At 36.7% G+C, this 25,252-nt stretch overlaps 2 protein-coding genes across 4 annotated transcripts; both read left to right on the forward strand.

Moving 5' to 3' along the window:
- The first annotated feature begins 109 nt into the window (after positions 1-109).
- Positions 110-9,469, forward strand: rgn (regucalcin). 2 transcript variants are annotated; one of them, XM_056459515.1, is made up of 7 exons: positions 110-227; positions 1,509-1,715; positions 4,859-5,038; positions 6,307-6,513; positions 7,178-7,309; positions 9,131-9,285; positions 9,370-9,469. In XM_056459515.1, the coding sequence occupies exons 2-7, from the start codon at positions 1,553-1,555 to the stop codon at positions 9,418-9,420; spliced, it is 888 nt and encodes a 295-aa protein (XP_056315490.1). In that variant the 5' UTR covers positions 110-227; positions 1,509-1,552; the 3' UTR covers positions 9,421-9,469. The 2 variants fall into 2 exon arrangements, with proteins under 2 accessions (XP_056315490.1, XP_056315489.1); XM_056459514.1 differs by having other exon boundaries at positions 1,550-1,715.
- A 2,952-nt stretch (positions 9,470-12,421) lies between these two features.
- Positions 12,422-23,603, forward strand: LOC130230484 (PI-PLC X domain-containing protein 1-like). Of its 2 annotated transcripts, XM_056459516.1 has the most exons (7): positions 12,422-12,975; positions 13,129-13,254; positions 16,647-16,777; positions 16,869-16,991; positions 20,361-20,522; positions 20,650-20,821; positions 23,099-23,603. In XM_056459516.1, exons 2-7 carry the CDS (start codon positions 13,167-13,169, stop codon positions 23,332-23,334), a joined length of 912 nt encoding a protein of 303 aa, XP_056315491.1. In that variant the 5' UTR covers positions 12,422-12,975; positions 13,129-13,166; the 3' UTR covers positions 23,335-23,603. The 2 variants fall into 2 exon arrangements, with proteins under 2 accessions (XP_056315491.1, XP_056315492.1); XM_056459517.1 differs by lacking the exon at positions 12,422-12,975 and having other exon boundaries at positions 13,071-13,254.
- The last annotated feature ends 1,649 nt before the right edge of the window (positions 23,604-25,252 follow it).

The following is a 25,252-nucleotide window of genomic DNA, read 5'->3' on the forward strand; positions in this document are numbered from 1 at the left end:
TTTCCTGTCATGCTCGGGGATTGTGAGACTGGGGTCAAACTCCTCTCCGTTGCACTTTTATCCTAATTTTTTTGTGTGTATTTATATTGGTGACCACAACGGGCGCTCTTTTGCACTCTCGCATTATTCTCCACACACACACAAACACCACGGTTGCAGAGGAACTTTGCAAAGTGTGAAACTTTTTGCACGGATACCGAGAGGAAAATAGGATAAACTTTTAAAAGGTAAAACCACATAAACTTTTGATTTGTTGGCAGCACGACGTCCAACACGCAATTCTTTTCAGAAAGATTCATGACTGACTTGTTTAACTTATCACGTGATAGTTGTAGTTCAGCGCTTCCAGAGGACTGAGCACAAAATATGCTGATTGTTCCTGTTTTGGTTGTTTCCTTTAGTTGATGTAACGTTAACTTCGCTTACCAGAAATGAACCCTATGCGTTACACCTCGCTTCTGCGTTTCAGTGTAATTTTAATGACATGACACTCATTTTTGTTGTTGTTTTTTTTTTGACACGAGCGTGTTACACAATCATCAAATGTGACTGAACAATGATTTGTGACAGACATGCTGCCTACAGATGTGTTTGTATTGTCAGTTTCATTTGACATTTCTTCGTCACTAAGTGTCAAATGATAGTTGGAGATAAACACTTGAGTCACATAGTATTGTCATTCATTCACTTGTCGAATATTAACTTTATTTACTAAGTTAGCTCATGAGTCATGACTGAAGAGGTAGGAGGGGCTTAGTGTTTTTATATACCAAATACCCACAATTTACATTGTTATTAATAGCTGATTAAAAATCATTTTACATTTTGCTAAAGAAAAAACTTGTATTGTACTGTCAGCCATACTGTCTGTCAGCTTGTTTAGTTTAACCAATGGCGGGACTGTCTTCTTGGGGAACCAGTTTGACAACAACAAGCTGTCAGTTATTTTAAATTGATGACATCCATTCATTGAGATGCATATATTGATGATGAAGATGATGATGCCACATTTCAAGATGTAATGTAACGTCACTTGTCATTTTGAAGTTTCTGCTATTACAATCAGGCAAGAATTCAGTAAAATACTCCCTTATGGTGCATATAGTGGTTAGGAAATTATACACTTTCAATACACTACCTGATAAAAGTCTTGTTATTCTGGGCAGAGGGTTGCTGAAGAACTACTGAGAGATTCAAGCTGCTGTCTGGGCTTTCCCTACCTTTCTACACCTCCCTTTCTTCATGTGTTCAATACTTTTTCCCTGTGTCATTTGCTTTTATTACGCATAACTTAATTTGTAAACTAATTAGATTTGTTTTCTTTGCATATATGGAATGTTTTTGTTTTTACCAAAACAAAAATTTAAAGTCAACGGCAACTTTAGAAATATGTTTTCTGAGAAAAATTATGACGTGTTCTAATTTTCCTCACTGTATCATGCTTCTTTTTCTAAACCATTTTTTAAAAAAAAATTACTTTGTTTTTTTTGTGACTAAGTTTATTTCAGGACATCATCATACCTTTACGTGAACTATTTGTGTGCTTCAGGTCATGTCATCAATAAAAGTCGAATGTGTTATCAAAGAAAAGAATGAAGTCGGTGAGAGTCCAGTCTGGGAGGAGAAGGACTCCTCTTTGCTGTACGTTGATATCACAGGTCAAAAGGTCAGCCGGTGGAGCTCTCTGACCAAACAAATAGAGAGTATTGGCACAGGTAGGCAAGGAAACATGTTTAGTGGGAGTATACTTTTTTATTTTAGAAAAAAGGGAACAAAGCGGTTAGCACAGGAGTTACAATATCAAATCACAATACATTTGATGCACATTTTCACATATTCTTTGCCATATCGTACTATTCTTTTACAATACTTGCGACAAATTTTTGTCTTAATTTAAACGTGAGTCTTTGCATACTGTGGATTTTCTTTACAATTCCTATCCATTGGGATCTTGTTGAATGATCAACCTGAAACCATTTCATGTTATACCATTTCTGTCACTTGCTAAAAGTATTTGTATTAAGTATTTAACATTGGCTTTAGCAATTTCTCGCATTTCCCAAGGTATAAAGAATTGAGTGAATGATATACACTCACCGGCCACTTTATTAGGTACACCTGTCCAACTGCTCATTAACGCAAATCTCTAATCAGCCAATCACATGGCAGCAACTCAATGCAGACTCCTGTCAGCTAAGAACAGGAAACTGAGGCTACAATGCACACAGGCTCATCAAAATTGGGCAATAGAAGATTAGAAAAAACGTTGCCTGGTCTGATAAGTCTCAATTTCTGCTGCGACATTCGGATGTTAGGGTCAGAATTTGGCATCAACAACATGAAAGCATTGATCCATCCTGCCTTGTATCAACGGTTCAGGCTGGTGGTGGTGATGTAATGGTGTGGGGGATATTTTCTTGGCACACTTTGGGCCCATTAGTACCAATTAAACATTGTGTCAATGCCACAGCCTACCTGAGTATTGTTGCTGACCATGTCCATCCCTTTATAACCACAGTGTACCCATCTTCTGATGGCTACTTCCAGCAGGATAACGCACCATGTCCAGAGATGTATAAAGTACTAGAGACCCAGACTTAAGTAAAAGTACAAGTGCTCTATCAAAAAGTGACTTGAGTAGAAGTAAAAGTGCTCTTTAAGCACCATACTTAAGTGGAAGTACTAAAGTATTCAACATTTTTTGTACTTAAGTATTGCAAGTAGTTTATTTCAAAATTTACTACTCAAATACTGAAAGTAAAAGTACAAGTATTGTGTAATGTAGTTATTAAAGAATGCAGTCAAAAGACATCATATTGTTTTGTTTATTTTAAATCTCTTTTTTGGGGGGCACGTCATTAAGCAGAACGAAAAGAAACATGACTTACAATACTGTTTTTCTCTCACCACAGATCTGACAGATTATAACAGCTTTAACACACACCTTTCAAAGTCCATAATCCACTCAAAACGCTATTGAAACCCATTTTCGGAGCACAATTTACTGGTTGTAAACGCTGTAAACGAACGTTCTAATTCACTTGATTTTGATTTTATTGTAAAAAAAAAGAAAACGTGTATATTACTGTGTTAAATGAAAATCTGAAATATTTTATGGCTTATGGCTATGATTAAGTATTCAAAAATGTTTCATTTTTATTATGTTTTAATTAAATTGGTCTTAAACTTCATATTTTTATAGTATATTTATTCATTCTGGTACTTTTACCATAAACCAACATCTCAACCATTTGGTAGAGGCTGATATTTTAGAAATTATGGGATGTGTTGGGGGAAAATGTATTGATTGTGTTAACTAGCGACATTAGGAGTTAAGAAATGCAATAAATAAAAAAATTCTATTGTTTTTTTTCTTGGTGTGACAGTTAAATGGTTACTTGTAATAAAATTGTGTCCTTTAAAACAGCAGTAATATATATGAACTGTACCCTTAATTTGACCCGCTCAAAGAAAACACTCTTTCTGAATGTATCAAACAAAACTCATGCACAGAAGACAGCATTGAGCATTTATAGCAAATAAACTAATGTAAATATTCTCCCGCATGCTTTTTAAACGCTGACAGGCGAGGTCTTACACCCCTTTGATTGGTTATTGTCTTCACCTTCTCAACAGAAAGGGCTGCTATCGGCTTTAGAAATGAAAGCGTTGTTCACTGATGGCGGGAAGAACAGCCGCGGTTACAGTCTATGTATGTATAATACGCGGTTATCACAGGTAATCTATAATAGACACAGTGGAGAAAACTTGCACCTCATACACGCCCAGGTCTGGATCCACAAGTATCGCTTTAACAGCCAAGAGGAGATAAAAAGTTACCTCACAAACAAACAGGCCAGCGGGTCAAATGTCCAAAGTGAGAGAGGCAGAGATGGAGTCTCACAACATTTCTCTGTAGTAGTGAAATAGCGGCTTGTGTGCTGTGCCGCCTTCACTCGCCCTCGCGCCTCCGTCCTTCGCCATAGTATTGCGACACCGCACATAGGAGATAAATGACGTCAGTACGTAATAACCCGTTATGATCTATTACTGAACCGATATCGACCATTTTGACACCTCTAGTAACGAGTAACGATGCAGCTCATAAAAAATCTATCGGAGTAAAAGTATTAAACTCATCGAAAATATGTACTTAAGTAAAAGTGGAAGTAGGAGAAAAAAACAATACTCCAGTAAAGTACAGATACTGCCTTTTAGTACTTAAGTACAGTAGTGAAGTAGTTCTACTTCGTTACTATACATCTCTGACCATGTCATGAAGCACGAATCCTCTCAGACTGGTTTCTTAAACATGACAATGAGTTCACTGTACTCAAATGGCCCCCACAGTCACCAGACTCAATCCAATGGAGCACCTTTGGGATGTGATGGAATGGGAGATTCACATCATGGATGTGCAGCTGACAAATCTGCTGCAACTGCGTGATGCTATCATGTCAATATGGACCAAAATCTCTGAGGAATGTTTCCAGTACATTGTTGAATCTATGCCACGAAGAATTAAAGCAGTTCTGAAGGCAAAACGGGGTCCAACCTGGTACTGGTAAGGTGTACCTAATAAAGTAGCCGGTGAGTGTAGTTCTTCTTGAGTTATGTTTTTTATTTCAATCACTATTTTATACCAAAAGGTCTTTCATATTTTTAGATATTTTGCAACGTGGTAATGATTAGACATTGAGGTTCCACATTGTCTCAGACAACAGCCCAGACTTTCTATACCCTTACTTTCAATACAAGACTTCTATTCAGATTTAATGTAGTCATTGAATTCGCTGGTATTTAATTTTGGTTTATAAACGGCCCTCCTGTTGAATTCAAGTATCTTCTTTTTGAACAGAGAAACTGGTCGGCTGTGTGGTTCCACGGCAGGCTGGGGGTTACGTCATCGCAGAAGGAACTCGATTCGCTTTTGTTGACTGGGAAAAGCGGTCAATTACAGCTGTTGCCGAAGTGAATGAGAAACCAAACACCCGCTTCAACGATGGAAAAGTAGATCCAGCTGGAAGGTTTTTTGCAGGTACTGCGGGAGAAAATCATGTTACCATGAGCGTATTGTCACTCTGCATATGCACTTTTATATTGTCTGTTGATCATCAAATAGTTTCTAATAGACTCTAAAAGGACACTTCACCTAAAAGTGAAAATGTATTGTGTTTAGATTCATAAGAACTCATTATATCATTAGAACATCAATATATCATTAGTTACCACTGGATTACTTTTGTTTTGCCTACTAGTGCTATTTTTTTGACTCGCAGTTTGTTACATTTTATAAATCTAAAGCTAAAAGTCTTCTTTAAAGTCTGTGTGAAAAAAAAAGGTTACAATGTTTATTTTGCTGGACATCATTATTTTTTAGGTGAACAATTTATTTGTACAAACTAATCCACTGAAAAAAACGTTTTTGGTAATCAAATCAAACCCAATCAGAGTCTGATTATTTGCATTGGTGGTTATTCTTTTTTTTGATGGCTTCAGCCACAATATTCTTAACCGCAACCCTCTTACCATTAGTTTGCTACTAGGGAATGAAGCACAAAAAAAAGCTCCTCCCCTTCTCAATAATTTGTTTCAGTTGGAAGTGCATCAACATACTGAAATATTAGTCTCAGAAACTTCTGGTTCAAGTGAATTAGATTAAACCATTTGCATTGAGGGAAAAAAAAAATCTTATTTTGATAATTTTACTTATTTAAAGCTTAACTCTTCTTATTCACCCCTATATTATTATAAAAATATGTAATTATATATGAATATGACAGGATCACTGTGTCATGAACAGTGAGGACCAAGCAACATCTTCAGGTTCCTTGAGAACCAGACTAAAAAAAGTGATGTGCACTTCGGTCTATAGTTTTTTTTAAAACAAAGCTGCAACTATTTTACTTATGTTAAAACAGCTTGGCTGGATTGCTGACAAAATTAGTTTTTATTTCTATATTTGTTTTACTTTTTAAAAATGGTTCTACTCCATTTCAGCTGACAGCAAACGCTGAATGTTTATTAATAAATAATATTTCGAAAAAAAAAAGTTTGCTGTGGTACCGATTTAGTATCGGTATTGTGATATTTAATTTAGGTATCGTATCGAAGTCAAAATTTTGATAATTTTCGTGCAACACTACAGCTGAATACATTCAAAAATTATCAAAATTCAACTGTTTAACTTTAGGTGATTTGTAAAATGAGCTTAATTCCAAAAAATGTGGAGTATTCCTTTAACATAGTAAATATTCCATTTGAATTCCCGTGTGGACACTCCCAGTCCTGCTTTACTTTATCCAGGTACCATGTGTATGGACATGAAGCCTGATGTGGTGGATGCAGCCCTGTACAACCTTCAACCTGACCACTCTGTCGTCCGCCATTTTGACCAAGTGCACCTCTCCAATGGTTTGGACTGGTCTCTGGATCATCGAGTCTTCTACTACATCGACAGTCTGGCATTTATGGTGGAGGCCTTTGACTATGACATCCAAACTGGAGGGTTATGTGAGAGTTTTGCATTTGATTCTGGTCCTAAAGGGGACCTATTATGCAAAAATCACTTTTATAAGGTGTTTAAACACAGTTGTGTGGGAACAGTGTGTGAATATAACCAGACTCTAATAATAAAAAATAATTAATTCTATTTTTTATAATCACACTTGATTAAAAACAGTCTGCAGAAACACTTTGATTGACATTTTGTACATGTTATCAGAGGGGGAAAACCCTGCCCATTAGTGATGATCTCTTCATCATTAGCTTATACAGCCCTGGATGAGAAGCAGCCGTCTGCCATTAGAGTCCTCACACCATACATGCTGAAGATAATGTCAGCAATTAAGAGGCATTATAAATGTTCAGATTTAGTATGGGTTTGTAGCATTCTTTTTAAAATACGGTTGGGTGCACAACTTCATTTAAATTTAAAGCAACAGTCATCAAAACTGCATAATTTGGATCAAAGGCTAAAAGGGGCAGTTTCAAAGAGTCATAAAAAATTTCTTGTGCTGTATTTTGAGCTGAAACTTCACATACACACTCTAGGAACATCAGAGATTTGTTTTAGATCTTGTTAAAAGAGGCGTAATGGGTCCCCTTTAAATGTAAATGTTGCATGGTTTGTAAAATCGCTGTATTTATTTATTTGTTTTTTTTGTTTGTTTTTAAGCTAACCGCAGGACGGTTTACAAGATGGAGAAAGATGAAGGCATACCAGACGGTATGTGCATAGACACAGAAGGCAAGCTGTGGGTCGCCTGCTTCAATGGAGGAAGAGTGTTGCGGATCGACCCTCAAACAGGTGAGTGAGTTTGTAAGTGTTTTATATATGAATATTATTAACATTCAGTGTAGCAAAGATAAAGCAATTAAATTTGATGCTGGACCACAAAACCAATCATAAGTGTCAGTTTTAAAAGAGCAACAAATAATAACTTGACTTCTAGTTGATCATTTGGAAGAGTTGCATTAGGTAGATTTTTCTGATGAATTATCAGTTGAACTGCATCCCAATCATCACAAATACTGCAGAAGACCTATTGAAACCCACATGGACCCAAGATTCTCACAGAAATCAGTCAAGTTTGGTGAAGGAAAAATCATGGTTTGGGGTTACATTCAGTGTGGGGGTGTGCGAGAGATCTGCAGAGTAGATGGCAACATCAACAGCCTGAGGTATCAAGACATTTGTGCTATCTATTACATTACAAACCACAGGAGAGGGCAAATTCTTCAGCAGGATAGCGCTCCTTCTCATACTTTAGCCTCCAAATTAAAGTTCCTGAAAGCAAAGAAGGTCAAGGTACTCCAGGATTGGTCAGCCCAGTCACCAGACATGAACATTATTGAGCATGTCTGGGGTAAGATGAAGGAGGTGGCATTGAAGATGAATCCAAAAAATCTTGATGAACTCTGGGAGTCATGCAATAATGCTTTCTTTGCCATTCCAGATGACTATTAATAAGTTATTTGAGTCATTGCAGAGATGTATGGATGCAGTCCTCCTAGCCAGTCATGGGAGTCAAACACAATATTAATTATTTTTTCACTGCACCATGACTATATGCTATACTATACATTACTTATGTTTAGTGACAAATGTCTAAGAAAAGTCAGACCTTACTGTCTTAATTAAATAATTAATAATGAATGCATGATCATATTATTTTGGTAAAATAAACGTAATCTAGAGGCCTCTGCCTTTTATATAAGCCATTTCTGATACTAAATGATCAACTCAAAGTCAAGTTATTAATTGTTGTTCCTGAAATTTTGATAGGCACAAGAATTTTGTCAGGTAGTGTATAAGCTTTCCATTGGTGTATGGTTTTTTAAGATTGGACAATATTTATCTGAGATGCAACGATTTGAACATCTGGAATCTGAGAGTTGAAAAAATCTATTGAGAAAATCGCCTTTTAAATTTGTGTAAATCTAAAGTTTAGCAATGCATATTACTAATCGAAAATTGTGTTTTAATATATCCACAGAGGATATAATGATTTTAGCTATAAAAGGAAAAAAAAGATAATTGTGACCCATACAAAGGATTTTTTAGCTGTTTCCAAAACATACTCATCTAACATAAGATGGTTAGAGTTTATTTTTTACAATTGTACAGATGATTATAAGTGGTTTAACAAATTACAGAACTTGTGGTTCAAATCACATTTCACATCACAAAAAAGGAGGATACATACATACCTTTTACTTAAGTATGCTTATGACTTTAACATATATAATCTATAGAATGTGTGTATTGAACAAAAATCAATTCAAGACAAATTGTTGACTTTATAAAAAATGTTAAAAATTCTGTTATTAATGATTACCATATTAATAACCACAATCATTTTTGGTTGTTCTTTATCTTTGATATAATGTTTAGTCAAATTAATACAATATAAGAAAGTCAGAGTTGAATAAAATTGTACGATTTCTTTTCATAGTAAAAAATAACGAAAAAAATACAAATAAACCAAATTGGTGACTGATTTCTGCTTTTCCTGCTTTTTAAATTTACATTAACAATCAAGTCTGCATGCAGACTGGGAAGATGGAAATGTCAGGATGAATGCATGTCCCATTGCACCCCTAGTAATTGATGAACTTCCCCTTTCAGGCAAGCGTTTGCAAACCGTGAAGCTTCCAGCAGAGAGAATCACTTCATGCTGTTTTGGAGGGAAAGACTACAGTGATCTGTACATCACCTCAGCATATATAGGCATGGATGCTGAAGCACTGGCTAAACAACCTGAGGCTGGTTGCACATTTAAGGTAGATCATTTATTTTATATCAAGCTTAAAGCAGAATCGCTAATCATGCATAATGAACCATTATATGCTGTTTTCTTGTTCCAGGTGACTGGTTTAGGGGTGAAAGGAATCCCACCATACTCATACACTGGATAAAAACCAGGGGGAAATGACCATTTTGCAGTTTTTACGGTTCTAAAACAATGTTATATATATATATATATATATATATATATATATATATATATATATATATATATATATATATATATATATATATATATATATATATATATATATAAAATTATTATTTTAATTAATTCATAACTCCGATAATTCAGATAACTTTTAGACATTAGTTTGTCTAGATGACTAAAAATCAGAAATGTAATTTTATGTGAAAGTATTCTCTGCATTTTTAATTATGTTTACATTAACCACTAAGAGTGATCTGTGAATTTTTACACATTTTATGAAATAAATGCTAGTGATGGCAGGCAATTTTACAGCATTTAGCATATGTAATGTATGTTAAACATACATTGTAATTGTAAAAAATAATTGAAATATTAAAATTTTACAAAACAAAATGTTTAATGAAAAGAAAGAGGATTATTTAAGTCACTGAAAAAGCGATTGGGGTTTGCTTAATGTTGACTTTGAGGATACTTAGTAAACCCGGTGCAAAGGTTGAATGGATTCATTCATTTTGTTTGTTGTCTTTCAACACAAGCTGAAAAAAGAAAGGAAAAAGTTACTCATCCAGCAAACAAACAAACGGCACACTTTTATACTAAATACAGTACAAGACAAACAATAAAGAAAGATGCAGATCAAAAAAGTTGAATACCTTTGATAATATGCATTCCTTTACAGTTTAATATTAGAAAATTATCATTGCATCATTCATTCAGTCATTTTATTTTGGCTTGGTCTCTATCTCAGTGGACTGTCAACTATTCCAGCATATGTTTTACACAGCGGATCCCCTTCTAGCTGCAACCCAGTACTTGGAAACATCCATACACATTCATTCTCACACTATACACTACGGCCAATTTAGTTTATTCAGTTCACCTATAGCGCATGTTTTTGGATTGTGGGGAAACCAGAGCACCCTGAAGAAGAGTTTGTTTGCCCATGCTGCAAACTGGCAACAGTTGCTATATTTAAAAAAAATAAAAACTGTGCTAAAGGAAGTGCATTAGCTGAGTTGGCGAGATTTACAAAACTGTTAGTCAAGGGTGAAGCAGTTTAGATTGAAGAAAAAAGGCCAAATAAGAGGTTTTACAAAGGAGTTAAAAACCTTTCAAATGTTGGAAAATAGAAGTCTTCTGATTTGTCCAAGGCAGCATGTATATGTAAGAAACATTTATTTCAATGTTGAAAACAGTTGCACTGCTTATTGCTTATCGAAACCATAAACTCAGGATGATGATTTTAAAAAGCATTTATTTGGGATAATTTTTTTGCAATTTTGTTGGGATATTCTTCTGAGTAAAAATATGCTTTGCGCCATGGTGCATGATCTGTCATGTGTTTATTCTCTTAATGAGTTATGGTTGTGTTTTGAGCATAGCGTGCATGAAACCAATCAGAGTCTCGTCTCCCATTCCCTTTAAGAGTCAGTTGCATCGCAGCGTGGCGAATTTGCTATTTACATAGCAGACTTTGTAAGTGGAAAAACTGAATGCTTCACTAGCAAGAATACAGTTAAACAGACTATGTACAGCACGAGGATGAAGAATGAGCCTCCTCCATTCGGCCTCTTTACTTTACTTTTACTCTTTACTCCTTTACTTTTGTGGAGTAAGGAAACGGTGGAAACTCTCTCCACTGAAGACATCCATTAGGCCACAAATTTCATTTCGTTTGTTAAGCACAAAGATTTGTTTCAAAACTATTTCTAAATTCAGTTCTAATTTCCAGCAAACGAATAAATGAACAATAATAATGAAGTGTGGTCAAAGACCCGGTTATATCTAAACACACATCTTCTTATGCCCCATATGGTGATGCATACGTCTCCAAAACCCGACAGGTGGACAAACCTTGTTTTTATTAAAACAAATGAAAATATGCATGTAATAAATATTGCTAATAATAATAACATTGTATAAATGCTAATTGTCATCAATAAACTGAAAAAAGCCCCCAAGAGGTGAAGGTATGAAGGCAGTGGTTTTTATATTTATGTAGAAATTAACAATTTTTGTAACATTAATTCTTTAATTTTTTTCATATCTAAAGATATTTCTGTATTGCTGTACATCCTGTGTGTATGAAACAATGTGTATGTGTTTTGGACCTGCATAGGCGCATAACGCTGCACTGGACTTTAAAGCAGCTTTTAGTTTGTCAATGGCGCAGTTTGTCAATGTTTAGTTTGTCAATGGCCAAGAATGCACCTTAACACATCTCCTTTTTAGACCAGCACACCCATAAGTCCACAAAGTGGTGCAAATGGATTTGCTATTTAAACAACGGGCACAAAACGTGAAAATTAGGGATGCCCTGGTCTGAAAGTAGCAATAAAGTGCACCAAACATGTCTTACACCTTATTGCACCGGGTGTATGATGGGGCCCTGTGTTTTATGCTGAATTTCAAAAAATCAATTAGTTGACTTTGCTTTTAAAAAAGTGAGTAAACCCACTGCCTTTAAAGTGATTTGTTGACTTCTAAAAAGTGAGTAACCCATTTCATTAAAATTGTTCAATTAACCATGTGCATAATTATAAAAACTTCAGAGTTCAAAAAAGTGAGTTAACTCGAAAGAAAAGTCAACTCACCCCTTCAAGCAAAGATCCTCACTCAAACGGACGTTTACAGTTCAGTAGTTTATAGAAATTTGGTTCTGTTTATTGTTGTTGTTGTTTTAGACTGTTTGCTGTACACCAGGGCGCATGGCTAGGCCCACACGGAATCTGCGCGCGCAGAATTCCGCAGATTTTTAGCCCATTATTAATTCTGTTTATTTACTTGAGTAAATGTGTGTAAATCTATATTTATTCAGTTTTTAAATTAATTACAGTAGTATAATTGAATAAAATGAAAATGTTCATCTGATTTATGTACAATGCAGTTTGTACAGTAATATTTTCTGTCTTTTAGTAGATATTATATGAGAGACTTGCTTTGTTTACCAAATAAAGTGAATCTAATTGGGTTTGCATTTTACACTTTGAATAAAAGTTAAAAAGGTGTTATTTTTTTATTTACATATTAAGGTTATGATACTCCCAAAATAATTCCACTGAAATCTGCAGATTTTTAACAAAATTCTCTGCAGAAATAGCAAAAAACATCCGCAGATTCCGTCTGGCCCTACACATGGCTCATTACATTTTTTGTATTAAGTTTGGAATGTCAGGCAGCTTCCAGCAATAGAGTCAATGGAGCGGGTTAGATCGTTTACCACATCCAAAACACACTCCCATCCATGCCCCCCTTTCAGTGTTGGCATGGTCTAAATGTGCTGTGTCTCTAAATGTAGAGGAACTGAAAGAAAACTAGGGAGTGACCCATTGAATATGAAGCACTTCGTAATGACCTGACGAGAAGGCGTTGCCTGAACTACATATAAAAACAACGCAAACTAAAGTTAGGTGACTGTTACACATAAAAAGAACGCAAACATTTGCATTCAGTCATTTAGCAGATGCTTTTGTCCAAAGTGACTTACAATTGAGGAGCGATTCAACAAGAACAGGTATGATGATGTTTATCTTAAAGGTCTGCTTTGATAGCTATAAACCACAAATGTTCAGTTAAAGAATTCATAGTCATGTTTGAATTTTTTTTTTTTTTATCTTCAAGCATTTCTATCAGCAGCTTATAATTGATCAGATGCTTTTTTCCTAAGGTATAAGGATCATTAAAAAATTGTGAAAGAGCAGAAGAATGGCTGAAGCGGAAGGTTGTGCTGACTGGATGTCCAAATTGAGCGAGACATTCACAACAGGCCCCTTGAGCCAAATTGCTATTCCAGGTATGCAATAGTAACTGTAACTAAAGCTATAGTTAATAATAAAATTAAAAATGCTCTTATTATTTTTTTATTTTTAAAGGTGTGGGGCTATCAGGGCGTGTCTTATTTTGCCCTGCTTTTTTGTCCATCAATATTGTTCATTAATTTTTGTTTTCAAACGATTCAATCAGTTCCCAAAAAACAAAATCAAGCATCGATTCAACACAAAATGAGAAGAAAATTACTATTTTAATCTCCATTTGATGGCAACTTTAATAAAAATATTTAATTCACTGCCATTTATACAGTGCATGCGGAAAGTATTCATAGCGCTTCACTTTTTCCATATTTTTTTATGTTACAGCTTTTATCCTAAATGGATTAAATTAATTTTTATTTCATCAAAATTCTACACACAATACCCAATACTGACAATGTGAAAAAATTTTTTTTTGCAAATTGTTGCAAATTTGAAAATAAAAACCTGTAAATTCACATGTACATAGGTGTTCACAGCCTTTGCTCAATACATTGTTGATGCACCTTTGGCAGCAATTAACGCCTCAAATCTTTTTGAATATGATGCCACAAGTTTGGCACACCTGTCTTTGGGAATTTTTGCCCATTCCTCTTTGCAGTACCGCTCAAGCTCTATCTGGTTGGGTGGGAAGTGACGATGTACAGCCATTTTCAGATCTCTCCAGAGATGTTCAATAGGATTTAGGTCTGGGCTCTGGCTGGGCCACTCAAGCAACATTCACCGAGTTGTTATGAAGCCACTCCATTGATATTTTGGCGGTGTGTTTTGGGTCATTGTCCTGCGGGAAGATGAACCGTCGCCCCAATCTGAGGCAGGCTGAGAACTCTAAAGCAAGTTTTCTTTCAGGATGACTCTGTACATTGCTGCATTCATCTTTCCCTCTATCCTGACTAGTCTTCCAGTTCCTGCTGCTGAAAAACATCCCCACAGCATGATGCTGCCACCACCATGCTTCACTGTAGTGATGGTATTGGCCTATGATGAGCGGTGCCTGGTTTTCCCCAAACGTAATGCCTGGCATTCACTCCAAAGAGTTCAATTTTAGTATCATCAGACCAGAGAACTTTGTTTCTTATGGTCTCAGAGTCCTTCAGATGCCTTTTGGCAAATTCCTGGCGGGGAGTGGCTTCCGTCTGGCCACTCTACCATAAAGGCCTGATTGGTGGATTGCTGCACAGATGGTTGTCTTTCTGTAAGGTTCTCCTTTCTCCACAGAAAAACGCTGGAGCTCAGACAGAGTGACCATCGGGTTATTGATCACCTCCCTGACTAAGGCACTTCTCCCCCGATCACTCAGCTTAGATGGCCGGCCAGCTCTAGGAAGAGTCCTGGTGGTTCCAGACATCTTCCACTTACGGATGATGGAGGCCACTGTGCTCATTGGAACTTTCAGAGCAGCAGAAAATTTTCTATATCCTTCCCCAGCCTTATGTCTACAGACAATTAATTTGTCTTCATGCTTGGTTTGTGCTTTGACATGCACTGTCAACCCTGGGACCTTATATAGAGAGGTGTATGCCTTTTAAATCATGTCAAATCAACTGAATTTACCACAGATGAACTCCAATTAAGCTGCTGAAACATCTCAAGATTGATCAGTGGAAACAGAATGTACCTGAGCTCAATTTAGAGCTTCAGGGCAAAGGCTGCGAATACTTTTGTATGATTTGTCAGTTTTTTTGTTTTTTTTAATACATTTGCAACTATTTCAAATAATCTTTTTTTCACATTGTCATTATGGGGTATTGCGTGTAGAATTTTGAGGAAATCAATGAATTTAATGCATTTTGGAATAAGGCTGTAACACAATTTTTTGTCTTAAAAAATGTAACTGTACACGCCACACTGCGCATCAATAGATTTTGCTCTTCAGTGTTTGAACTCTCAGTCGTGAATATTAAACCACACTGAACTGAACTAAACTGAACTGAACTTAAACTTAACTGACACTGTTTCAATTTACTATAATCTTCTATGTGAAGCTGCATTGACATCTACATTGTAAAAGCGCTATACAAATAAAGGTGAATTGAATCTATTTGAGTTAAGATTCTCTGCCCGAGCCCAGACTTATTTCCTGCTAGGCCGTGATCAAGCATTTGTGCTATTTATTTTTCAGTCATTACTTAATTAGCCTGGGTGGAAAGCTATGCAATAATTAGAAATATGATATGAATATTTTAGCAAAGTTGGCCTAAGCAACACGTGTGTGTCTGCAAAGTTGCAAAATTCGCAACGCTCTCCTGCAACAGTGTCTTTTCCACTGCCACATATTTACACCGCACACGCAAGCAGAGCTGAAGCTTTATGTAGAGCAGAAATAGTGCAAAAAAATAAGTGGATCTTATCAATGCATTTATTGGGTAAAATTGATCATTGTTACGGTCATTCAATGTGGTTTGGTCATTATCAATGCACATTCACTTTAATTGAGCATGAGCAGCGGCAAAAATAGATCCAGCGCGGAAATTATTGTGGCAGTGCTGCTTCAGCTCTGCTCCCAATCCGCACTGAAGCACTGCTTCTGTGTGTGGTATGAAAGTTCTAATATTTATCAATTAACATGGGCGTCGAAAAAAAAAAAAAAAAACGATATGCTCGCACGTGTGGTGTAAAAGAGGCGTAAAAATTAAGACTTCCACGATGAACAGACACGTGAAGCAGGCTTGCCATGACAGAAAAAAAGGATGATATCCATTCTGAATAAACAAACAATGCAGTTTACATGCTTCATCCATCTTACATTATTCATGAAGATTAATTTAAACTAATTTCTGTACTTCAAACAATTCAGAACTGTAGTTCAGAACGTCTGTTGTAACGACCTATTCATTCATTCATTCATTCATTCATTTTCTTTTCGGCTTAGTGCCTTTATTAATCCGGAGTCGCCACAGGGAATGAACTAGTAACTTATTCAGCACATGTTTTACGCAGCGGATGCCCTTCCAGCCACAACCCATCTCTGGGAAACATCCATACACACTCATTCACTACGGACAATTTAGCCTACCCAATTCACCTGTACCGCACGTCTTTGAACTGTGGGGGAAACCGGAGCGAACGCCATGCAAACTCCACCCAGAAATGCCAACTGACCAAGCTGAGGCTCGAACCAGGGACCTTCTTACTGTGAGGCGACAGCACTACCTACTGCGCCATCACATCGCCCCATAACGACTCAAGTATTTAAAAGTAGTTGGGTTTAAATCTGGCTCATAATTACAGTTAATGTGTCAGACTGGGTCGGGCTCGGACACAAGGTGTATGGGTTGGGGTAGTGTCAGGTTTCATTTTTTGGGCCCGATCTAAGCTCCACACCCCATGACTTTAAATATTTGACATAAATTGAAACAACACACATTTCTTTTAGGTAGCCACGATGCTATGGCCTACAGCTTAGACATGGACTCTCCAGTCCTGGAACCTGACAGTCTCAAACCTATGGACAACATGTTCAGTGCGTTCTTAAGGCCCATTGTCAAGAAATGGAGCATCACTCAGGTAAAATACCTATCAAAGAACAATAATCGCACAGTTAATGATGATGAGTCAGTGATCCAGTCTATGTGTTTGTTTTCAATTGATCATTCAGGATAAAACCATCTCTGATCAGCTTGATGCTGGTATTCGCTATTTTGATCTGCGGGTTGCTGGAAAGCCTGAATCCAGCGATTTCTTCTTCTATCATGGATTGTACACAACGATGACTGTGAAGGTTGTTGACCTGATTCAGTTTTTTGTTATTTACATAAATTGACATCAACAGGCTTACAAAAGGCTGTATTAATCATATATTAAAGTGATAGTTCACCCAAAAATGTCAATTCTGTCATCGTTTACTCAACTCTTTACTTGTTTCTTTCTTGAACACAAGAAGATATTATGAAGACCTTCATACTATTAGTTTTCCTACGATGGAAGGCAGCGGTTACAGGTTTCCAGCTTTCTTTAAAATATCTTTTGTGTTCAACAGACGAAAGAAACTCATAAAGCTTTGAAACAAGTAAAGGGTGAATAAATTTTCATGTTTAGGTGAACTATCCATTTAATCACTTTGTATTTTGCACATAATTATGCAACACCGCCTCATTGGAAAAAAGAGATTCAGCCTACATTTTTGTGAAACCGCAAAAACACACTCCAACATTTGTTTGACTGCAGTTCAAATGAACACGACTCGGCTGTATGACACCAACAACTTTTGTTCCTTTTCACACAAATGATAATTACAGGGACATATTATTGATGAATAAAGGATTAGTTTTGTAGAGTTCTTTGCAAAATACCAAATAAATACCATAACATGTTTACCTCACCCGTATCTCCAGACTGACAAATGTTCTAGTGTGATTAGTTTAGTTGGTAGCTCACTTTGTATGGAGTGGTCCAGGTGAAACTGAGCTCTCAAGTTTGAATCAGGTAAAGCATGATTCCATATAAGAAATGTAAAATGAAGGTTAAATTAGTATTCTCTTAAGCCTTATTCACACTACGAGCGACTCTCAGCGGCAAACGACCGTTCATTTTAAAGAAGACTGAACAACTTCCGGCGACCTCCATCTATGTGAGCGACATCGACTGTTGGCAACCAGGTGGGCGTTTCGAGCGAGGTGACAAAGTTGAGAATCCTTCAACTTTATCTGAATGAAAAGCGACTTTCTGGAGCGACATCCAATAAGAGCACCAGTAGAGCTCACGTGATCTTCTCTCAGCTCACTCTGAGGCCGGTTGTATTCTCAATTCCGTAGAGAAGGGGTCACCAATCTTGGTCCTGGAGGGCTGGTGTCCCTGCAGGATTTAGCTCCAACTTGCCTCAACATACCTGCCTAGATATTTCAAGTATACCTAGTAAGACCATGATTAGCTAGTTCATGTGTTTTTGATTAGTGTAGGACCTAAAATATGCAGGACACCGGCCCTCCAGGAACAAGTTTGGTAACCCCTACCGTAGAGCTACACAGGCCTGCGTTTGCAGCAGGTCACCAGCCAGAGCGACAGGCAGCTACAAAGTCTCTGCTAGTGTGAATGAGGCATTACTGTTGCTTTTGAAAACACAAGATTAGGTCAGGTCAGTGGTTCACTACATGTACAAGAAGGGTGTGTTTGTGAAATGTACACAGTGCTTCCCTTACCATTATATGAGGAGGGAACCCCGCCCCCCTTGAAGGCAGGTTAATTGTATTATCTATAGCGCCAGATCACAACTTCTTTTAATAAACAAGCTAAACAGCCGTGTGTGATATCCTATTTGCACAACAGCCTGTCATTTCTGTTCTGCGCTCGCGTCACAGCAGCTAAAATATATACAGATGCAGACATCCCAAGTCTCCCGGAATTTCCAAAAGTCTCCCGCAAAATGCATAGAGAGTCCCAGATGCGTCTCCGGCCCGTTACTCAAATACGTCCCGCATTCCTTCCCGCTCTTCAGATACGTCGCGCACATCACATGCTGTGATGCGAGCAGAGCAATCTCCTATAGTGTAGTTATAACCTCTCCTAAAAGCTCTGCGTGTCTTCCGCAAATTCACACCGGCTCCGTGATCTCCCAAAATTAATTAAAATACCCCGGAAATCATGGCGACAAGAGTGAAAAAACAAGGGAACAGATCGCGAGAGGCACAGTCATGGTCTAAGCCAGTGTTTCCCAACCCTGTTCCTGAAGGCACACCAACAGTCCACATTTTCAACCTCTCCCTAATCAAACACACCTGAATCAACTCATCAGAAGATTAGAAGAGACTCCAAAACCTGAAGTTAATGGGTCAGATAAGGGAGACATTCAAAATATGTACTGTTGGTGTGCCTCCAGGAACAGGGTTGGGAAACACTGGTCTAAGCAATACATTTGTTGGTTATATGAATAGAGTAGTAAACATATTACAAGTGCAAATCCCTCTCATTGAGAGATCTGCTGTCAATAGTTGGAGACGAGCAAATTATTTGAATGGTCCTGCATGTATTTAGGCCTTTTCACAATATAACAACTGGAAGTTCTGTTTTGACAATATTGTAAGTCCACTAAAAGCTGGCAGGAATTATTAGATAATTTTTAACATATATTTAATAATATAACTTCTTGTAATATACACATTGTTATAAGAAGTAGTGTATGAGCCTGTTTCCTTTCAGTAAACAAGTATTAGATTTATAGATGTGCATTGTTTCCAAGTTGCATTGTTTGTCATTTTTCTGTGGTGGTTCGTTCTGCTTTGGTCACCCCTGATAAATAAAGCAGTAAGCTGAAGTAAAATGAATGGATGAATTATTTTCTGTAAGGCTGCTTCTGGCCATGACATGTTCACGTCTAAAAAATTTTAAGAGACATGTTTAATAAATGTCTCAATAAATGGGCCAGACATTTCTGACTTTCCATATCAAGAGGCTCAGGAAATGTTCTTCCAGAAGCCTATAAAGATACATTGCAGTGACAAAAGCTGCACAGTTTGTGAATAAAAATGTTATATGTTAAAAATAATAAAAATATAAATGTTAATTCATAATTTACAAACGGTTGTACAGTTCAAATAGTTGTTCAGTTATTTACTGCTGTCATTAAAAGACCATGACTCCTTGCGTCAGTGTGAGTCTGAACAACCACGTTGCGTCTTGCCACATCGCGCCACAGGCCCAATCCACCTTCCCAACCCCGCTCCCCCAAAAACTGTACACCTAGGGGAAACACTGGTACAACAAAATGTATTCAATGTAATGTATTGCAGATTCACAAAACTGTAGACTGCGTCCTCTAATGGATTTGTCATCTGAAACGTGTAATGAAATGTACCCGGAGCAACGTATTTGATGTTTCGTAAAAAATGGACGCTGAGGCACATATTTCCAATGAGCCTGGTAATGCAGTTATTTGTAATTGTATATATTGTATAACTGTATCATTATTTAAGAATTAATTAAATCAAAAATTACATTTCCTTGGAAAATAAACATTAGTCAATACATATCTGTGTATATGTACAAATAAACAATATTTTTACTTTTGATAGCAGTACTTATGTGCTGTTTTGTAATTTTTTTCTGAATTCTGCAAAAAAAAAATGCAATACTTATTGACTTCAAATCACCACAGGAGGCAATGACAGAACTGGAGACATGGTTAGGACAACACTCTAAGGAGGTCGTCATCCTTGCTTTCTCACATTTCAAGGAAATGTCAGCTGATCAACACACAAACCTGATCAAGTTCCTCAAAGAGCACTTCAAAACCAAACTCTGTCCTAAGGCTAAAGTGGTACGTACTGTACTGTATCATTTATGATAACCGTCCATCACATCCTTCACTCCTCAGCTTTTTGTAGAAGTCCTTCATCGATGTTTTACCCATTAAAACATTTTTCAATTTTTCCCAATATATGAAGCCTTCACTTAAGGACTGCTGGGAAAGTGGCTATCAGGTTATCCTCTCTTATGACGACAGCAATATCGAGGATCCTGATTTGTGGCCTCGAATCGGGTACTGGTGGGCTGATAATTCAGATCCCAAGGAGGTCATTTCATTCCTCAATAACAAGCAACAAACAGGCAGACCAGGTGAGTTCAAGTGGCTGAACAAAACAATTCACTTTCGCTTAAAAGCCTATCTCAGGGGTGTTCAATCTTGCTCCTGAAGGGCTAAAGTCTTGTTATAACAACACATGACGTCATAAGATTCCAGTGACAAGAAATTTGGATGTCTGCACCAGACGTGACACAACATTTAATCACCAGAGCCATTCCAAGACTGACTACGTTTACATGGACAACAATAATTCGATTTTAATGCGATTAAGACAATACTCTGATTAAGAGTCAACCATGTAAACAGCGATTATTGATTAATTTAATCAGATTAAGGTCATAATCGAACTAAAGAGAAATCGAATTAAGACTTGTGGAGTATGTTGATTTTAGTCGCATTATTGTAGTGCAGTACAGAAATGTAAACACCTTAATTGAATTATTACCAGCATGTAGGACTTTTCCCCACGTTTTGCGACAGGATAATCCACACACACACGGCTGTTTGACACTTTGCACCTACCCAATCAGTGCAGGCCACAGACACCTGCATTGTGAAATGCAGAGGTTTTTTTCTTCCATTCAGCATGCGGTATGAACTTCCATTAAAACAACTCTTCCAGCAGTTTATTGTTGCATCCAATATCTTGTTTGTCACGGAGGGCGTGCATGAAATGTTCGTGAATGAAAGTGAAAGTGCCAAACTGCAGTTAAAGTCGACAAATTAAAAATTAAACACTCGAAATTGCATGAAACTCCTGAGGAAATGCGGATAGTGCGGTGACGCAATCGGATTATGTGATATTATATGTAAAACGGGATCATGAAAGTAACACTCAAAAAGCAACTTATGTAAACACCTTAGTCTTATTATTCTTTTAATTAGGTTAAAGCAAATAATTCAATTACTGATGTCCATGTTAACGTAGTCACTATCTCATGGCCATTCGTCACTATTTGATCTAAGGGCAGGAATTCGTACGATCTCATTCATACAATTTAGTATCCCACAATGACATTTGGGTTTAGGGGTGGGGTTTGGTGCCATGACTTCTTTTAAAAATCATACAAAATGATCATGAATTCATCACTAAACTTAAAAAACGTAAAATAGTTCAGAAGTGCCGAATAGCGGACTGCAATCCTAACAAAAAAGACAGGTTTATAATGTAATTAAGTAAGGCATAAAGTACATCCAGCCAGTTGTTATTGCGGAATTAAATCCCGATAAGAAAAATCAAACTTACCTACAGTAATGCCTCGTTTCCACTGAGTGGTACAGTACGGCACGGGTTACCTTTATTAGTCTTATGTCTCCACTCCCCAATGGTACCAATTTAAGCCTTATTTGGGTTCATAAATGATACGAAACGTATATAGTCAGTACAAACCTCTCATTTTTATTCTTCACCAGCACATGTAATGGTAACATCTTGTTAAAAACTAATTTAGTCATTTCGAATTCATATAATAGTCTAGAAGGCGATGATAATAATTAAACATGGCAGTTTGATTATGTTTTAGGTTGCTGAACGAATCATTTGCTCCTTTGTTTTTTCAAATTTCTCCTTTGTTTTTTCGCGCTTCCCTCTCGAATTTGTCCTTTTCTGAAAGGATGTGAGAATTCGCACTTCGATAATTACGTCCACGTTATTATCATGAGCTCAAGTTTGTTAATTCAAATATAGAGGCGCGGCGAGCGCAGCAAATAGAGCTCTCTAGAAAAAGTGAAACCGCTCTCGCTTTTAGATGGCCTCTTAAACAACACCAGGACACACAGCAGATTCTGCTCTTCTTCTTGGCTTTGTGGCTGTTCATCAAGACGACGACAAGGTTCGTTTGCACTCGGGTCGACCATGGTTCGTTATTATATGTACTGTATATATTATTACGGTGTAATGTTTTGGCTGTGCATTTAAAAATGGGGCCTTCTTTGTTATGGTAGTGACGTTTCTCTGTAAACCAATAGCGTTTAGCTGCGCGTCTAGCTCCACCTTTTGGTACCTATTTGTTTTGCTAGGTACCCTTTGGAAAGGGTACCCAAAAGTGTATGGTACAGTTCGCTTTTTGGTTTGTTTGACAGTGCAAACGACCATAAAAGCGTACTGTACCGTATCGTACCACTCAGTGGACACGTACCAGAAAAAAATCTACATAGAAACCTTACTAAAAGTGAATGTACACAAGAATACATTTAAATTGATTTATTAAGGATTATGGGTCATATGATAATTTAAAGTGTTTCAATTGAGCCAATATTTAAGTTAAATATGTTAATGTAGACTTTACTCACATCTGTTTGATCCACAGAGGGATTGTTTGTTGCTGGTCTCAACCTGACTTTTGATGCGAATGACATGCTCCAGTACCTCACAACATCATTGAAGGAGAAAACCATGACAGCTTACCCTCTGTTGCTGGACTGGGTGAAGGAGCAACACCCGGGCTCGGACAAACAAAGCATCAACATCATCGCTGGAGATTTTGTTGGCCTGAACAGCTTTGCTCACGATATCATTCAGCTCAACAATGCCAAAACTAGTTAATGAAGATCTAGTGGACAGAGGTAGATACTGTTACATTTCGAGAATGAAAGAAATTATATATTGTAGTCTGTTAAATGGGCTTGCAATAGAGTGCTGCAGAGATGACATGTTTTACAGGCCAAAATATGGAAAGTCAGCATTTTTGTTTTGAAGTCAAGAGTATTTTTTTAATGCGTTTTGGGGCAATCACCTGAGATAAGGTGTTTATCACAAGAGCAAGATATATTCATGCTTTATTAATAAAATAAATAAATAATACCATCAGCAAACCTTCATCTTATGATTTTTTAAGCTTCAACTTGTCTTGATTGTGCTTGCTGACAAGTTGCTAAATGGGACCACAGTGGCTAATGCTAAAGCTCAAACTTTCCTGGAAAATATTTTGAGATAAAGACTACAAGAGTTTAGTGGTGAGGTTGAACTCTGATTATGGTGTAGTTTGTTTATTACAGCCTTTGTTTAGCATTTTACTTCTGACTGCCAGTTATAAAAGTTTTGTTCAAATAATCATACTGAATCAAATGTAATAACCAAAATCAATATCATATATGAATCAAATCAATATCATAAACTTCTTTTCCATATGTGTATTGTTCTGCAGTAATCCAAACGCTAAATGGAAAATGTTGGTATTGGTAGAGGTATCTGTGGTTTTTAGTGTTGGCTTTTACAGTTTTACAGCCGACTCATTAGAATTTAAGTTTCCTGATGGTTTTCTAACTTACCTAATGGTAAACAGAAAAAAAATGAACAGACTGTACTTTAATCTGTCATTTTCAGTACACTTTTTAAAATGGGCAAACATGGTACAGGAAAATGTGAGTTTTGTGGACAAGAAGAGACAGTTAAACATGTTATATTACACTGCATGATATATGAAGATGAAAGGAGGACTCCTAGTAAAAATTTAGAAGAAATAAAAGTTTAATTTAACTTAAATGACATTTTACAAAGTAACTTGGAAAATAAATGTTATACCTTTTTATTGCAGTATCTTAAAAATACTCATTTGTGGGAAAGGATTTAACAAAAGAAAGGGGTAAGTCATAATGATCCACACTCCATACCAGTCGGTGGCAGAAATACACCATTCTGTTGTCAAATGCGCACCAGTTTGTTTTGGCTGTTTGCTGAAAAACAACCAAATTTTTAGACGCTCCCTAACACTGTTGTCGTCCATACTGAAGAAAAGAAACGTGTCACGAGAGAGTGACATGAATATGGAAAACCTCTACGTTTCCGAACATCCACAACAATACAAACACAAAATAGACATCCAGCAATGGATCTGACATGGAATGACATGAAGAAAAACGTGGAAACAGTGCTAATTTTTCAGTTTCAGTGTCATTTTACAATAGTTAAAAAATAAAAATGGGGGGTGAGGGAGCGGGTTGGGTTGGGACAAACCATAGGGGACAAACCATGGGACAAATGTACGCCAGTTTGTTTTGGCTCTTTGGCGAAAAACAACCAAATTTTCAGATGGTCCTAAACACTGTTGTCATCCATACTGAAGAAACAAAGTGTCACGAGAGCGACATGAACATTGGAAATCTCTACGTTTTCGAACGTCCACAAGTTTCTATTTTAGCGTCATTTTACAAACGTTAATAAAATACTATTATAATTAAATAATAATAAATTAAATAATAATATTATTGTAAGGTTTCTGTGTTTATGCTAACTTACTGTTGGCTTCTATAGTTAAATTTACTGGTCTTCTAACTTACCTGGTGGCAAAAAGAAAACTTAAGACTGTACTTTTAATCTGTTGTTTTCTTTTGCAAAAAAAGTATTATCTCAATTCTGGGTGAGTGAACGTTACTTCTTCACAAAAATGACTTATTTTGTTGATTGTGAACGTATAGGCTACCATATAAAGGTGATCTTTGAATTACTCTTTATTTTACAGCAG

Source organism: Danio aesculapii, chromosome 6 (assembly GCF_903798145.1).
Source record: "Danio aesculapii chromosome 6, fDanAes4.1, whole genome shotgun sequence".
NCBI classification, from domain to species: Eukaryota; Metazoa; Chordata; class Actinopteri; order Cypriniformes; family Danionidae; genus Danio; species Danio aesculapii.